The 16,986-nt window shown below is 43.7% G+C and overlaps 1 protein-coding gene across 3 annotated transcripts in view; it reads right to left on the reverse strand.

Moving 5' to 3' along the window:
• The window catches only part of LOC139155625 (tumor protein D54-like), a 52,418-nt gene continuing 35,432 nt past the window's right edge, over nucleotides 1-16,986 (reverse strand). For all 3 annotated transcript variants that reach the window (XM_070730830.1, XM_070730831.1, XM_070730829.1), the window contains 2 exons: nucleotides 3,168-3,216; nucleotides 1-873 (listed from right to left, as the gene is read on the reverse strand). In XM_070730830.1, the coding sequence (XP_070586931.1) occupies nucleotides 775-873; nucleotides 3,168-3,216 (148 nt within the window). In that variant the 3' untranslated portion in view covers nucleotides 1-774. The remainder of the gene's footprint in view (nucleotides 874-3,167; nucleotides 3,217-16,986) is intronic.

Consider the following 16,986-nt stretch of genomic DNA (forward strand, 5'->3'; position numbering starts at 1 on the left):
CCCAAAAATAAACTTTCTGAGATTAAAGCTTAAGAGAAGCCCAGGCGGCAGGCTTAGCTGAGGCTAAGAGGGGATTCCTTACTGGGAATCCCAGAAGAAAGGGTGGGAATATCTTTAAACCCTAAGTAAACTTGGGTTTATCGGTCTAAACAAGAGATGGTGACATTTCCAAAGCAGTCACGGGCACTATAAATTAGCCCCAAAAAGGAAACGAGCTCGGATAACTGAAAGCTAGCTAGTTATATATACCAAGAAGATGGAGTAAGGGTATATTAAGAGGGCTGGGCTGTTTTCACGTACAGCTAAACGCCTCCTGGAAACGACCCTTATTTTTCCCGGGTCGTGTAAAAAAATTGAAATTTCTGCTTGCAACTGGAGGAACGAGGAGGGGGGCCGTGCCTACAAGCCTCTGAAGCCGCCTCAAAGGGGAGGGTCTTTCTGGGGCTCAAACGGCCAAATCCTCCCCGCTGACAACCCTTCCGGAAAGGAAGCGCAGCGTGGGGATTCACCCTCGACAAACCTTTAGTGTAAAAGTAGGTATAAGTGTACAAAAAGCCGTCTGTTCACTTTATTGGACCTGAAGATTTCCAGCAGCGAAGAGCGATGGAATGGACCTCTCTCTTCCGAGCGGGACCGCAATTCTCATTTTTTTTTGTTGTGTGTGTGTGTTTCCTTTTTTTTTCTTCTTTTTTTTCTCTTTTTTTTTCCGCCTTGCGTGTTGGGAAGAGCAAAGGGTGGGGCTCTGGCAGCCATGCACCGCCACGCTGTAAGGGCTTAGAAAGGTGCGTTGTCCTGGGACGGCTTGTCGCCAGCGGCCGTCGGAGAGTGGAGCTGGTTGACGCCATCGTTATCTTTGCCACCCACAACTTTGGACTGAAAGAAAAAAAGGAAAAGGTGTTCAGCAGACCGGAGTCTCCCTTGGGATTTTCTGCTCCATCCCTCCACCCATTGAAGGTTTTTTTCCAACTCTGTATCTCCTATATCTTGTTATGAACAATTCAGTATCTACATGGGTTTTGCCTCGCAAGGACAATTCCATCTGTCCATCCATTACCCGGGGGGGGGGGGAATTATTGACCCCCTCAGAGAGGGTCCGCAACTTGGGCGTCCTCCTCGATCCACAGCTCACATTAGAGAACCATCTTTCAGCTGTGGCGAGGGGGGCGTTTGCCCAGGTTCGCCTGGTGCACCAGTTGCGGCCCTATTTGGACCGGGACTCACTGCTCACAGTCACTCATGCCCTCATCACCTCGAGGTTCGACTACTGTAACGCTCTCTACATGGGGCTACCTTTGAAGAGTGTTCGGAAACTTCAGATCGTGCAGAATGCAGCTGCGAGAGCAGTCATGGGCTTTCCAAAATATGCCCATGTTTCACGAACACTCCGCAGTCTGCATTGGTTGCCGATCAATTTCCGCTCACAATTCAAAGTGTTGGTTATGACCTATAATGCCCTTCATGGCATCGGGCCAGAATACCTCCGGGACCATCTTCTGCCGCACAAATCCCAGCGACTGGTTAGGTCCCACAGAGTGAGTCTTCTCCGGATCCTGTAAACAAAACAATGTCACTTGGCGGGACCCAGGGGAAGAGCCTTCTCTGTGGTGGCCCCGGCCCTCTGGAACCAACTCCCCCCAGAGATTAGAATTGCCCCTACCCTCCTTGCCTTTCATAAGCTGCTTAAAACCCACCTCTGCCGCCAGGCATGGGGGAACTGAGATACTCTTTCCCCCTAGGCCTTTACAATTTTATGCATGGTATGTCTGTATGTATGTTTGGTTTTTATAATAATGGGTTTTTAACTGTTTTTAGTATTGGATTATTATTATTATATTCTGTTTTATTATTGCTGTTAGCCACCCCGAGTCTCCAGAGAGGGGCGGCATACAAATCCAATAAATAAATAAATAATAAATCTGATACTCCTTCCTCCTAATTTTCCTGCCCCAAGAGCCACCTTTGAGGTCAGTTGGGCTGAAAGGGAGGGACTGTTTATTATTTATTAGATTTGGATGCCTCCCTTCTCCGAAGACTCGGGGCGGCTCACAGAGTACCCAAAAACAACACAACAACAAATCTAATTAATTAAAATTACTACTAAAATCCCATATATATTAAAATCAATCGGCCAACTCATTCACAACCACACATTACATCTCATAAACAGGGGAAGGGGGCTTCATCTAATTGCCCCATGCCTGGCGACATAAATGAGTCTTGAGACTTGGCCCAAACTCACCAAGCTGGTTATGCTTAAGGCAGGACTAAAATTCCTAGTGCCTGGCCCCTAGTCACCCAGTTGGATTTAATGCCTAAGGCTGGGTTAAAATTACAGGTCTTCTAGCAATTGGTCCAAAGTCACCCAGCCGGTTATCATGCCAAAGGCATGAATAGAACTCAGAGACGCCTATGATTGGTCCAAAGTCATCCAGTTGGCTTTCATGGCTAAGGCGGAACTAGAACTCAGTGTCTCCTGTGATTGGCCCAAAGTCATGCAGCTGGTTTTCATGGCTAAGGTGGGACTAGAACCCAGTGTCTCCTGTGATTGGCCCAAAGTCATGCAGCTGGTTTTCATGGTTAAGGCCAGATTAGAACTCATTGTCTCCTGTGATTGGCCCAAAGTCAAGCAGCTGGTTTTCATGGCTAAGGCGGGACTAGAACTCAGTGTCTCCTGTGATTGGCCCAAAGTCATGCAGCTGGTTTTCATGGCTAAGGCGGGACTAGAACTCATTGTCTCCTATGATTGGCCCAAAGTCATGCAGCTGGTTTTCATGGCTAAGGCGGGACTAGAACTCAGTGTCTCCTGTGATTGGCCCAAAGTCATGCAGCTGGTTTTCATGGCAAAGGCAGGACTAGAACTCACTGTCTCTTGTGATTGGCTCAAAGTCATCCACCATCCCCCTGGCTTTCATGGCTAAGGCAGGACTAGAACTCACTGTCTCTTATGATTGGCTCAAAGTCATCCAACTGTCTTTCTTGGCTAAGGCGGGACTAGAACTCAATGTCTTCTGTGATTGGCCCAAAGTCACCCAGCTGGCTTTCATGGCTAAAGCGAGATTACAATTCACGGGTATCCCATTTTCTAGCCTGGTGCCTTAACTACTAACCAGCTCTCCATTGGCTAGTAGAGGAGGAGGAGGTTCTCCCATGTTTGGAAGGAAAATTACCTTCATGGTTCCAACTCTGTCTTCGAAAGACTTGAAAGTTGCAGAATTCCTTGCAAAAGGAAAAAGAGCAGTTATGTCAATAAAATAAAATAAATAAACAATAAACAGAGAGGACTACAATTTTGCATTCTTTGTTTGGGCAGGTCATCATGGGTTGGGCTGGGGAATCTGGAGAGCACTCCAGAACCCACTTCCACAATTTACCACCTCCACAATTTGCTGAACTCTACACAATCATGATCTGGAAAACCCAAGGGAAGCTACACAAAAGAATCCTTAAAAGCCACAATTTTTGGCTGAGTGAGAAACACAGATACTTTTTTTCAGAAAGAGAAAGATGACTTACAGCTTCCATGGAAGCTCATTCATATGGAATGGCATGGAATAAAAAATGGAATGGAGTAAGAGTAGAATAGAATAGAATAAGGAATGGAATAGAATGGAATAAAATATGGAATGGAATGGAATACAATGTGGAGTAAGAGTTAGAGTAGAATAGAATAGAATATGGAATGGTATAAATATGGAATGGAATGGAATAAAATGTAGATTTAGAGTAAGAGTAAGAGTAGAGTAGAATATGGAATTGAATAAAATATGGAGGGTGTGGAATGGAGTGGAGTAGAGTAGAGAGTAGAGTAGAATAATGGAATGGAATGGAATAAAATATGGAATGGAATGGAATAAAATATGGAGTAAGAGTTAGAGTAGAATAGAATAGAATATGGAGTGGAATAGAGTGGTATAAATATGGAATGGAATAAAATATGGAGGGTGTGGAATGGAGTGGAGTAGAGGAGAGGAGAGTAGCGGAGAGTAGAGTAGAGAGTAGAGTAGAGTAGAATAGTGGAATGGAATGGAATAAAATATGGAATGGAATAAAATATGGAGTGGAGTGGGGTAGAGTAAGAGTAGAATAGAGTAGAGTAGAATATGGAATTGAATGGAATAAAATTAAGATAAATGAAATAAAATAATAAAATAAAATATGGAATGGAACAGAACAGAACCAAACAGAACAGAACAGAACCAAACAGAACAGAATAAGGAATGGAAAGGAATAGCTTTATTGGCCAAGTGATAAGTCATGATAATCATAAAATGCCATCATCACAAATCATAAGATACAAGGGTGACAGGCAAAGCTCCCATGGTTGCAATAACACAAACAACCACTAAATGCACAAGTCCCATCACCATCTCAGACTCCACAGGCTTCATTCCTGTTGACAAATTTTCTTTACCACAATTTATTTATTTATTTTATTTAGAGAAACATAGAAACATAGAAGACTGACGGCAGAAATTTTCAGTGACTCGCTTGAGGTGTCTTACAAAAAATAACATTTAAATTATTGCCATTTCGCCAGACTGAACATGGAATCAACAAGCAAGAGGTGCCAAAATGGTATTTTTCAAGTTTGGCAAGTGTAGGATGTAGGGACTTCAACTCCCAGAATTTCCCTGCCAGCAATGCTGGCTGGGGAATTCTGGGAGTTGAAGTCCACATATCTTAAACTTGCCCAGGTTCAGAACTGCAAGTAAAAATACATTAATATTTCTTCAGCAGCTCCCATTGAGGACATTCTGAAAGATCAAGTGGCAGGCTACACAAATTACACTGGGGAACAATTTGTAACACAATTTCTGTTGAGTTTGATTTTTTGAGCTTTTTAATAATTAATTAGACATGCTGGTTTCAAAACTGTAGTTAGTTTTCTTCTACCACATCAGGTTTTTTCTCTACACCTTATACATATAATAAAGCAATCATAGGTTTAAGTAATGATAGGGTTTTATATGTTTTTAATATTAGATTTGTTCCACTGTTACATTGTTTTTATTGCTGCTGTGAGCCACCCCGAGTCTTCGGAGAGGGGTGGCATACAAATCTAATAAATCAATAATAATAATAATAATAATAATAATAATAATAATAATAATAATAATAATAAATTAATAATAATAATAATAATAACAATAATAATAATAATAATAATAATAAAATTAATTAGGCAACATGAGCATCAAATTGCATTTTTTACATAGCCCTCTTGCTCACTTCCTGGAAAATCTTGGTGCAGTCAGTGATGAGCAGAGTGAACGATTCCACCAAGATTTGAAGGCCATGGAGGCACAGGATCAAGGTAGATGGGATGGACATAGGATGGGCTGACTATTGTTGAAGCATCAAGCGAGAATGTCCATAGATTAAACACTCCAGAAAAAGCTATAAGCGAAAACTTTTACCTTAATATGTGTAATTACCGTTCGATAAAAAACAACTATTTGTATGAACACAATTTAACTTGCAGTAACTATTCTAGCCTTTGCATGAATACAAACATAGAATATTGATGGCAGAAAAAGACCTCATGGTCCATCTAGTCTGCCCTTATACCATTTCTTGTATTTTATGTTAGGATGGATATATGTTATATATGGATATATTTTTTTACTGAAAGAGTAGTAGATCCTTGGAACAAACTTCCAGCAGACGTGGTTGGCAAATCCACAGTAACTGAATTTAAACATGCCTGGGATAAACATATATCCATTGTAAGATAAAATACAGGAAATAGTACAAGGGCAGACTAGATGGACCAGGAGGTCTTTTTCTGCCGGCAGTCTTCTATGTTTCTATGTTTATCCCAGGCATGTTTAAATTCAGTTACTGTGGATTTACCAACCACGTCTGCTGGAAGTTTGTTCCAAGCGTCTACTACTCTTTCTGTAAAATAATATTTTCTCACGTTATTTCAAATTTCCCCCACATTAACCTCAGATTGTGCCCCCTTGTTCTTGTGTTCACTTTCCTATTAAAAACACTTCCCTCCTGAACCTTATTTAACCCTTTAATATATTTAAATGTTTCGATCCTGTCCCTTTTCCTGATAAGTTTTATGCTTAAGACCTTCCACCATTTTTGTAGCCCGTCTTTAGACCCGTTCAATTTTATCAATATCTTTTTGTAGGTGAGGTCTCCAGAACTGAGCACAGTATTATTCCAAATGGGGTCTCACCAGCGCTCTATGCAGCGGGATCACAACCTCCCTCTTCCTGCTTGTTATACCACTGGCTATGCATGAGGTTGTATGACTTTTGAGGATATCCTGTAGTTTAAAAAGTTGATGTGATAGACAAAAACTGTAGTTATTTTTGGATCCAGAGGCCAAATGTTAGTTGAAAACAAGTCACAGATTTAAGACAACGAAACTGTTGTTCCCCAGTGTTATTGTTAATGCTCAGGGTGCTCTGAGCCAGGGGCTAGGCAAAGTTGGCTCTTCTATGACTTGTGGACTTCAACTCCCAGAATTCCTGAGTCAATCACGCTAGCTCAGGAATTCTGGGAGTTGAAGTCCACATGTCATAGAAGAGTCAACTTTGCCTACCCTTGGCGCAGAGCATTTTAAACGACCTCCAACTGACCATGCCCGCCCAAAGACCCCTTGCCAACATCGTTTCGGGGGGGAAATGGGAGCTTTGGCTACATTACCTCATTGCCGGCATACTTATCGAATGACGAATGGAGTAACTGCTACTCGGAAGCATTAAGAGGAAAGGAAGGAAATGTTAAAAGTGTTAAAACACGGATAGAGTCGCACCCTGTTCCATTGCCGTCCTCGCAGGGTGCAAATCGCGATCCGTCCTCGGACCGTCTCAGCAGAGGATCAGAAGCACAGACCGTCCTCAACTTATGACCTCTCGTTTAATGACTGTTCGAAGTTACAACGGCACCAGGGGTCACGCGATCCCCTTCTGTAATTTCCTGACAAGTGAAGTCAACCGGGGAAGCCGGATTCGTTTAACAACTGGGTTACTAAATGCAACCATTGCAGGGATTCACTTAACAACTGCAGCAAGGAAAGGTAAATGAAACCTCTACAGCAGTGGCTCTCAACCTTTCTAATGAATATAATGACTATATAATTCTAATGAATCTAATGACCGCCTTCTGCTGCACGAATCCCAGCGACCAGTTAGGTCCCACAGAGTTGGCCTTCTCCGGGTCCCGTCTACTAAACAATGCCGTTTGGCGGGACCCAGGGGAAGAGCCTTCTCTGTGGCGGCCCCAGCCCTCTGGAGCCAACTCCCCCCCAGAGATTAGAATTGCCCCCACCCTCCTTGCCTTTCGTAAGCTCCTTAAAACCCACCTCTGTCGTCAGGCATGGGGGAACTGAGATAACTTCCCCAGGCCTATATTGTTTATGTACAGTATGTTGTGTGCATGTTTTTTAAATCATGGGTTTTTAGTTTTAATTATTAGATTTGTATTGTATGTTGTTTTTCTATTACTGCTGTGAGCCGCTCTGAGTCCACAGAGAGGGGCAGCATACAAATTAAATAAATAAATAAATAATAAAAACAAACAAACAAACAAGCAAACATAAAAAGAGCCATGCTGAATCAGGCCAAAGCCCATCGAGTCCAGCATTCTGTGTCCCACAGTGGCCCACCAATTGTCCATGGGGATCTTGAGCAGAAAGAGAAGGCAGAACCCTCCCGTTCCCCTGACCCCCAACAAATGGGACCCAAGGGAATCCTGCCTGCCTCAACCAACATAGAGGTGGCACATGGACATCCGTTTCAATCACCACCGATACACTTGGCCTCCATGAATCTGTCTAATCCTGCCTTGAAGCTATCCAGGTTGACAGCTGTCACAACCTCTTCTGGAAGGGAATTCCATAAACCAAGGACCCTCTGGGTGAAGAAATATGTCCCTTTATTTGTCCTCACTGTCTTACCTATGAGCTTTTGGGAGTGTCTCCTCGTCCTAGTATTGTGTGATAGAGAAAATGATTTTTCTCCATCCACCTTTTCTATCCCATGCAGGATTTTATACCCTTCGATCAAGTCACCCCTTAAACGCCGTCTTTCAAGGCTGAAGAGACCAAGGCATTGCAACCTGGTTTCATAAGGGAAGGGCTCCATTTCCTTGATCATTCTTGTTGCCCTTTTTTGCTGTGACCCCTTAATAGAATTCCTCGTGTTATGGTGACCCCCAACCATAAGTCTAGCGCCAATTCTCCCAACAGAGCTTTAAGCTGATTGGCAGGGAGGTCAGAGAGACACCCCCACTGTAAATGCTTGCTTGTTCCAAGGCACTAGAATAAAAGCTTTAGTTCCTACTAAAATTTGAGAAATTTCTCTTTTCCCGTGGTCTTAGGTGACCGCTGTGAAATGGTTGTTCGACCCCCAAAGGGATCCCGTCCCCCAGGCTGAGAACCACTGCTCTAGGGTCTTGCTTAGCAAGAGAACTTTCCAGCCTTGCTGTGGTCGTAAGTGGAGGACCACCTGCATTCCCGAAGAACGACCTGGCTGAAACCAGAGTCCCCATTACAGACGAACCCTCTGCCTTACCTAAACGAATGTGAGAATGGATGGGCCCTGCCACAGGATCCGACGGAAGCAGAAATTGAGAAGAAGGAAAGAGAGAAGGTTAGGGGCGACATTGCAAGGCCGCCTCATCTGCATTCGACACTCGGACCTCAAACAATCCTCCAAGAGATGAATCTTAAAAGAAGAAGGGGCGGTATGCAGGGGGTCCAGGGGGGAAAGCATTTTGAAATCCCCTGATATTTCCCTGTCATTTCCCTGAAATTTGCGATCTAGTTAACGCGGGGTCGTAGGTGACGTCATACCAAACGGCTAAGCCATGGAGAAATATCGGTAGCTGAGGAAGCAAGTTATTGCCAGTTATGATCATTTTTGCTTGACTCTGCCAGGTAGCACAATCTGTTGGTTTTATTTGCATGATTTTTTCCTTTTAAACATTGTAATACTGTTTGTTTTTTCCCTGTTCTTTTCTCGAATTCCCTGATGATTTCCTGATACAGTAATACCTCGTCTTACGAACCTAATCGGTTCCCGGGGGAGGTCCGTAAGGCGAAAAGTTCGTAAGACAAAACATTGTTTCCCATAGGAAACAATGTAAAATGAATTAATCCGTGCAACAAAAAAACCCCGGCAAAAATACGCCGCCGCCCGGCTGTCACCTTTTGAAACAGCCGGGCACTTCTCAGCATTCTCCCAATGCCGAATCCGGAAGTTCGGCAAAAGTTCGGGTGGCCACCAAGAAGCCCCGCCGCCCGGCTGTCACCTTTTGAAACAGCCGGGGGGCTTCTCGGCGGCCTCCCGAATGCTGAACCCGGAAGTTTGGGTTTGGTGTTCGGGTTCAGGAGGACGCTGGGAAGCCCCTGGCTGTTTCAAAAAGCGACAGCCGGGTGGCGGGGCTTCTCGACGGCAGCGGGTTCGTAAGAAGGAAAAAGTTTGTAAGAAGAGGCAAAAGATTTCTGAACCCCAGGTTCGTATCTCGGGTTGTTCGTATGGCGAGGGGTTCGTATCATGAGGTACCACTGTACTTCCTGAACCTCCGATTTCCCTAATATTTCCCTTATTTCCCTGTTTTCCAGGTTTCCTGGACACCCTAGGTATAGGGAAACAACTAATATTCCTGAATATCTGTTCATAGTTTTAATGCCCAGGCCGCAAAGTGAGATGAAAGTTAGCTTCCATTTAAAATTCGGTCACTGGCCCGTCTGGATGTCCGTGGGGCAAAGCTCTGATGAGTTCAAACAAGGATGCCGCAGAACGTGTGCTCACCACCCAACTAAAGCCAACAGGTCCAACGACATCTTCTACATGGCCTGTAGGCCATCGTCTGCAGATCAGAAATGGCTCGTTCGATTGCCCTAGGGCAGAGGTCTTCAATCACCTAAGGCAGAAGTCTTCAAAACTTGGGAACTTTAAAACTTGTGAACTTCAACTCCCAGATTCTGGGAGTTGATGTCCACAAGTCTTTAAAGTTCCCAAGTTTTGAAGACCTCTGCCAAGTTTTGAAGACCTCTGCCTTAAGGTCTCGGTTGTCTGTTTCAAAAAGGCAACTGGACTTTCATGTTTTGCTAGAAGACCTTTCGCTTCTCGTCCAAGAATTTATCATCTCCACAATTTGCTGAACTCTAGATAATCATGAACTGGAAAACCCAAGGGAAGCTACACAAGAAACGTCTTCAGTTCTGGATTCAGCTCAACACACACAAACACCTACCTTGGGCATAGATAAACCTCCAAGCGGCCTCTGCAGCCCTCAGAAAGAGCACTAACTACTGGAGGCCTGCAAGGACTATTTCATTCATTCATTCATTTATTCAATCAACTGACCAATAAATATGATGCATGGTGTGATTGGATTGTCTGATTGAGTAATATATATAGTTTTTAGCTGTAGTTTATTAATGTGTTAGATTTGTTTTGTGCGCTTTGTTTCTATATTTATTCTGTGAGCCACCCCTAGGTTTTGGAGAAGGGCGGCATACAAATCTAATTAATAATAATAGTAACTTGTATGCCACCCAATCCTGAAGGACTCATGTGCCATTCAGTCCGAATGGAAGAAGGTTCTTGGATGAGAGGTGAAATGCCTTCGAGGAAGCAAGCAAAGAAACTCCAGATTGCCTTTTGACAAAACAACAACAACAACAACAACAACCCTTTGGGACAACCGTAACATGGAGGGTCAAGAACTTCCATAGATCAATGGTTGTTTCTCCTCTATTCTGGTTGTCTAGCCCAGTGTTTCCCAACCTTGGCAACTTGAAAATATTTTGACTTCAATTCCCAGAATTCCCCAGCCAGCAAATGCTGGCTGGGGAATTCTGGGAGTTGAAGTCCAGATATCTTCAAGTTGCCAAGGTTGGGAAACACTGGGCTAGCCGTACCTGTCTACCTTTTGTCTATAGAGATTTTCAATCATTGAAGCCAGGTTGTTTTTGCTTCTCCAGTGAAAAGTTTTTCGAGCCCAGTTGTGTTTTCAAAATCCCCTTTGGGCTCATTTTAATTTGTGCATCATAGGAAGATTATAGAAGGGATGCCTTCTCCCCCCAAGACTAAAATTATGCTGGATTGGACAATGAAGGAACGCCTTGGCCTTTTGCTCCAGGTGTCACCAACACACAACTCATGATAAGAACGCCAGATGGCAACTTCTGGCAGGACAAACCGGCTCGAAACTCAACTGCAGGAAATACGACTTCAGCAACAGAGTGATCAATACCTGGAATGCACAACCTGACTTTGTGGTTTCTTCCCCAAACCCCAAAAACTTTAACCTTAGACTCTCTACAGGAGCAGTCCCCAAACTATGGCCCGCGGGACGCATGCGGCCCGCTGAGGTCATTTATCTGGCCCGCGGCAGCGCACAAGATTTTACATATACACAATAAGCTCCGGAATCTCCCGTCCACTCACCGCGAAAGTAAGAGAGAAAGAGAGAAAGAAAGAAAGAAAGAAAGAGGGAGAGATAGAGAGGGAGAGAGAAAGGAAGAGGGAGAAATAGAAAAAGAGTGAGTGAGAGAGAGAGAGAAAGAAAGAGGGAGAGATAGAGAGGGAGAGAGAAAGGAAGAGGGAGAGATAGAAAGAGAGTGAGTGAGAGAGTGAGAGAGAGAAAGAAAGAGAGAGAAAGAGAGGGACAGAGAAAGAAAGAGAGAGAAAGAAAGAGTGAGTGAGAGAGAAAGAAAGCAAGAGAGAGAGATAGTGAGAGAGAGAGGGAGAGAGAGAAAGTAAGAGAAAGGGATAAAGAAAAGGAGAGGAAGAAAGAGTGAGAGAGAGAGAAAGAGAGAAAGAGTGAGTGAGAGAGAAAGAAAGCAAGAGAGAGAGAGAGATAGTGAGAGGGAGAGAGAGAAAGTAAGAGAAAGGGATAAAGAAAAGGAGAGGAAGAAAGAGTGAGAGAGAGAGAAAGAGAGAAAGAGTGAGTGAGAGAGAAAGAAAGCAAGAGAGAGAGAGAGAGATAGTAAGAGAGGGAGAGAGAGAAAGTAAGAGAAAGGGATAAAGAAAAGGAGAGGAAGAAAGAGTGAGTGAGAGAGAAAGAGAGAAAGAGTGAGTGAGAGAGAAAGAAAGCAAGAGAGAGAGAGAGAGAGAGATAGTAAGAGAGAGAGAGAGAGAGAGAGAGAAAGTAAGAGAAAGGGGTAAAGAAAAGGAAAGGAAGAAAGAGTGAGAGAGAGAGAAAGAGAAAACTCGGCAAGGAGTTGGGGACTTGCTCCACTTCGCCTCCTCCTCCTCCCCAGGGCGGCGTTAAGAAAACCGCAGCTTTTTTTAATAGTCCGGCCCTCCAACAGTCTGAGGGACAGTGAACTGGCCCCCTGTGTAAAAAGTTTGGGGACCCCTGCTCTACAGTCACCCCATTCCTAAGAGGTCTGTAAGGGGCGTGCATAAGCACACCACTGTGCCTACCGTCCCTGACCTACTGTCCTAATTTACCTACTTGCTTTTATGTTTATATGATATCTATTACCTTGTACATGTTTTGACAAATAAATAAATAAATTTAAATAAATAAATTAAAACAAAACAAAACAAAGATATGGCTGGGTGACAAGGAAGCAGCAACTAAGAAAACCAGTTTTTCAAGAGTGACATTAGCAAACAAACCTGGGAATCTTCCAACAAAGGCCACCATCATTCCAGGTGATTTTAAGTGCAAATAAAATATTTTTTTTAAAAAAATAATAAACTGTCCGTCTTGTTCATCACTGGAGGAATGAGAAGAGCAATTGGCAGTGGGGTTGTTTGTTTGTTTATCTCCCACCTTTATTTTTTTACAAACAGCTCAAGGCAGTAAATATATTTAGTGCTCCTTCTTCCTCCCTACAAGAACTGACACCCTATGAGATGACAGTGATTGGCTCAACGTCATCCAGCTGGCTTTCATGCCAATGGTGGGTCGAGAGCTCCCTGTCTCTTACTGATTGGCCCAAAGTCACCCAGTCGACTTGTGCCTAAGGCGGGACTAGAACTCACAGTTTCCTGGTGATTGGCTCAGTCACCCAGTTGACTTAGAAATATAAAAACATAGAAGACTGACGGCAGAAAAAGACCTCCTGGCCCATCTAGTCTGCCCTTATACTATTGCCTGTATTTTATCTTACAATGGATATATGTTTATCCCAGGCATCTTTAAATTCAGTTATTGTGGATTTACCAACCACGTCTGCTGGAAGTTTGTTCCAAGGATCTACTACTCTTTCAGTGAAATAATATTTCCTCACGTTCCTTTTGATCTTTCCCCCAACTAACTTTAGATTGTGTCCCCTTGTTCTTGTGTTTGCTTTCCTATTAAGAACACTTCCCTCCTGAACCTTATTTAACCCTTTAACATATTTCAATGTTTCGATCATGTCCCCCCTTTCCCTTCTGTCCTCCAGACTATACAGATTGAGTTCATGAAGTCTTTCCTGATACGTTTTATGCTTAAGACCTTCCACCATTCTTGTAGCCCGTCTTTGGACCCGTTCAATTTTGTCAATATCTTTTTGTAGGTGAGGTCTCCAGAACTGAACACAGTCTTCCAAATGTGGTCTCACCAGCACTCTATATAAGGGGATCTTGTGCCTAAGGCGGGACTAAAACTCAGAGACTCCTGGTGACTGGCCCAAACTCACACAGCTGACATTTCACATGGAAGGTGGGATTAGAACTTCTTGTTGACTGGCCCAAAGTCACCGATTTGGCTTTCATGCTGAAGTGGGACTACAACACACAGTCGCCTGGTTTCTAGCCTACAGCCTTAACCACAACCTGGTTCTTTGCTGAATCCAAAGGAAGCTCATTCTACAACTAACTCCCCTTGGATCGAACCCAATTCAATTTAGCTTCACACTTGATCCAGTTGGTTTCTCCCATCATCCCCAGCAGGAGAGCCACTGGCCCAGCTAAGAGGGAAATAACCCCACACATCTGAATTAATAACAACAGCAACAACAACAACAGAGTTGGAAGGGACCTTGGCGGTCTCCAACCCCTGCTTAGGCAGGAAACCTTACACTACTTCAGACAGTTATCCAAAATCTGCTTAAAAACTTCCAGTACTGGAGCATTCATAACTTCTGGAGGCAAGCTGTTCCACTGATCAACCGTTCTGACTGTCAGGAAATTTCTCCTTAGTTCTAAGTTGCTTCTCTCCTTGGTTAGTTTCCACCCATTGCTTCTTGTTCTACCCTCAGGTGCTTTGGAGAATAGCTTGACTCCCTCTTCTTTGGGGCAACCCCTGAGATATTGGAAGGCTGCTATCGTGTCTCCCTTGGTCCTTCTTTTCATTAAACTCAACATGCCCAGTTCCTGCAACCGTTCTTCATATGTTTTAGCCTCCAGTCCCCTAATCATCTCGTTTGCTTTTCTCTCCAATTTTTCTACTCTCAACATCCCTTTTGCATCGTGGCGACCAAAACTGACTGCAGGATTCCAAGTGTGGCCTGACCAAGGCCTTATAAAGTGGTATTAACACTTCACGCGATCTTGATTCTCTCCCTCTGTTGATGCAGCCTAGAACTGTGTTGGCTTTTTTGGCAGCTGCTGCAAACGGCTGCCTCATATTTAAATGGTTGTCCACTAGGACTCCAAGATCCCTACCACAGTTACTATTGTTGAGCAATGTACCACCCGGAATTGGACTGGAAAAACCTGATTTAGAAAACAGACTGAGCTCCTAGCCTTTTCTACCAGGTGACTTACACACCAAATCTGTTCCAATTTGCAGGGGCTTTCCTGGCCTCCTCCATTTGGATTGACCTACAGAGCTCTTTACCTGTTTTAAGCAGCCAAACCTCAGGGTCACACTGCAGCCACACCAGGAAAGTAAAAAAGAGCACACAGAGTTTGGAGGATGGGTGAGGAAAAGGGCCAGAAAACCTCAAAAAGACCACACAGTAAAGACAAGTTGAGCAGGGATGACTTCTGCCCTTCACACACACACACACACACACACACACACCCCACAAAATAGCAAGTCAACACAACACTTAGCCTCTGATCACATAAGATGAATTCGAAAACGGGACCGGTTTAATCATTTGGGAGTCTTTCTGCACTTCAAAAAAACCCCCTGAAGATGGTTTGGTGAAATATCTGGAGCTGTTGACTAAATGTTTAAATAATCAAACTGAAACAGAATTTTATAAAATATGGAATAAAGCATATGACTGGTGGAATTTTAAAAATGGTATTAATAGTTAATTATAAGATAGAATGAATTCATATATAGTATAACTAACTTAGAAGTATATATTCTTTCATTTTTCTTTTTCTTCTGTATCACTAATAACCTCCCTTTTTTGTTTAAGTATAGAATATCTTAAAATATAAAGAAATCTGAATAATAAGTTTAATATTATAAAAATAGAGTTGAATTCAATAAGAATGTAATTTACATGTGTGGTATTTCTGCTTTGATCTGATTTTTATATTTCTGTAATAGTTAGACTTCTATGATAAGCGGAGCAATGGTAGCTCCTTAAAAGTTTAATGTTGTATGTCTTTGTCTGTCTTTTTTGAAAATCAATAAAAATATTTTTTTTTAAAAAAAGAAATATCTGGAGCTGTCATAGGAGCCAAAAGTCCCCCGACCCCACAAAAAAACCCTATCGTTTGAAGAGAAGCAATGGCAACCAGCAATGGCAATCTTTCTCAACCGTGGTAATGTTAAAAGATTTGTGTGTGTGTATGTTTGAAGGGCAGAAGTCTTCATCTCCCAGAATCCCCTAGCTAGAGTATGTCTGGGGCATTCTGGGAGTTGAAGGCCACAGGTGGACAGCTGGGAAATTTGGAGGACTGAACTCGGGACATCGTGAAGCTACTAAGTTTTGAGAGGAAGAAAAGGTATAAAACAATTGTTTTTCTACGTTCTCCCAGTTCAGTGATGGTGAACCTATGGCACAAGTGCCACAGGTGGCATGTGGAGCCATCTATACCAGCAGGCGAGCCGTTGGCCTAGCTCCAGGGTAGGCAAAGTTGGCTCTTCTATGACATGTGGACTTCAACTCCCAGAGTTCCTGAGCTACCCTGTTTCCCCAAAAATAAGACGTACCCCGAAAGTAAGGCGTGTCAGAGGTTTTGCAGAATTTGCTAATATAAGGCACCCCCCCGAAAATAAGGCGTAGTCAAGTTTACATACGGTACGGTGGAAAAACATACGGTACCATTCAAAGCTGTTCATAGCGGTACCGTAATAATGTGGCGTCCTCTGCTGGCCCCTTCCATCACTTTGTACCGTCCAGTACAGCAGACACAGTCTGCTGCTGTCTCACCGCCATTACAGTCTCCACTACAGTGCGTAGACTGTAGTTCCTCTAGTGGCTGGAAGCTGCAATAGCGGGAGTATACTGTTGTACCACATAAGTGCCGTCGTTTGTGTGTGTGGGTGCCATACTGACAGGTACTGTACCGTAATCAGTGTACCGTGCGGTACACTTTCTTTGGGGGTGTCAGCTTTTCTGCCTGTGAATTTGTCTTATTTGAGAAATATAAGGCACCCCCCCGAAAATAAGACGTAGCACAACTTTTGGAGCAAAAATTAATATAAGACAGTGTCTTATTTTCGGGGAAACACGGTAGCATGATTGGCTCAGGAATTCTGGGAGTTGAAGTCCACAAGTTGCCTAACACTGGTAGCACAGTGCACCTGTGTGTGCTGGCCAGCTGTTTTTTGGCTTACACAGAGGCTCTGGAAGGGCATTTTCGTCTTCTGGAGGTTCTCTGGGGGGATGGGGAGGACGATTTTGCCCACCCCAGGCTCCAGGAAAGCCTCTGGAGCCCGGGTAGGGTGAAAAATGGGCCTACCGGGCCCACCGGAAGTTGGGAAACAAGCCATTTCTGGCCTCCAGAGGGTCTCTGGGGAAGCAGGGGAGGCCATTTTCGCCCTCCCCAGGCAGTGAATTATGGGTGCGGGCACGTATGATAGCATGCACGTACAACATTTCAGCACCTAAGGAAAAGATTTTTCATCACTGTCCTGGTTTCTAATCCTGACCAGGTAAGTATTACCAAT

This window comes from Erythrolamprus reginae, unplaced genomic scaffold (assembly GCF_031021105.1).
Source record: "Erythrolamprus reginae isolate rEryReg1 unplaced genomic scaffold, rEryReg1.hap1 H_34, whole genome shotgun sequence".
In the NCBI taxonomy this organism is placed as follows: domain Eukaryota; kingdom Metazoa; phylum Chordata; class Lepidosauria; order Squamata; family Dipsadidae; genus Erythrolamprus; species Erythrolamprus reginae.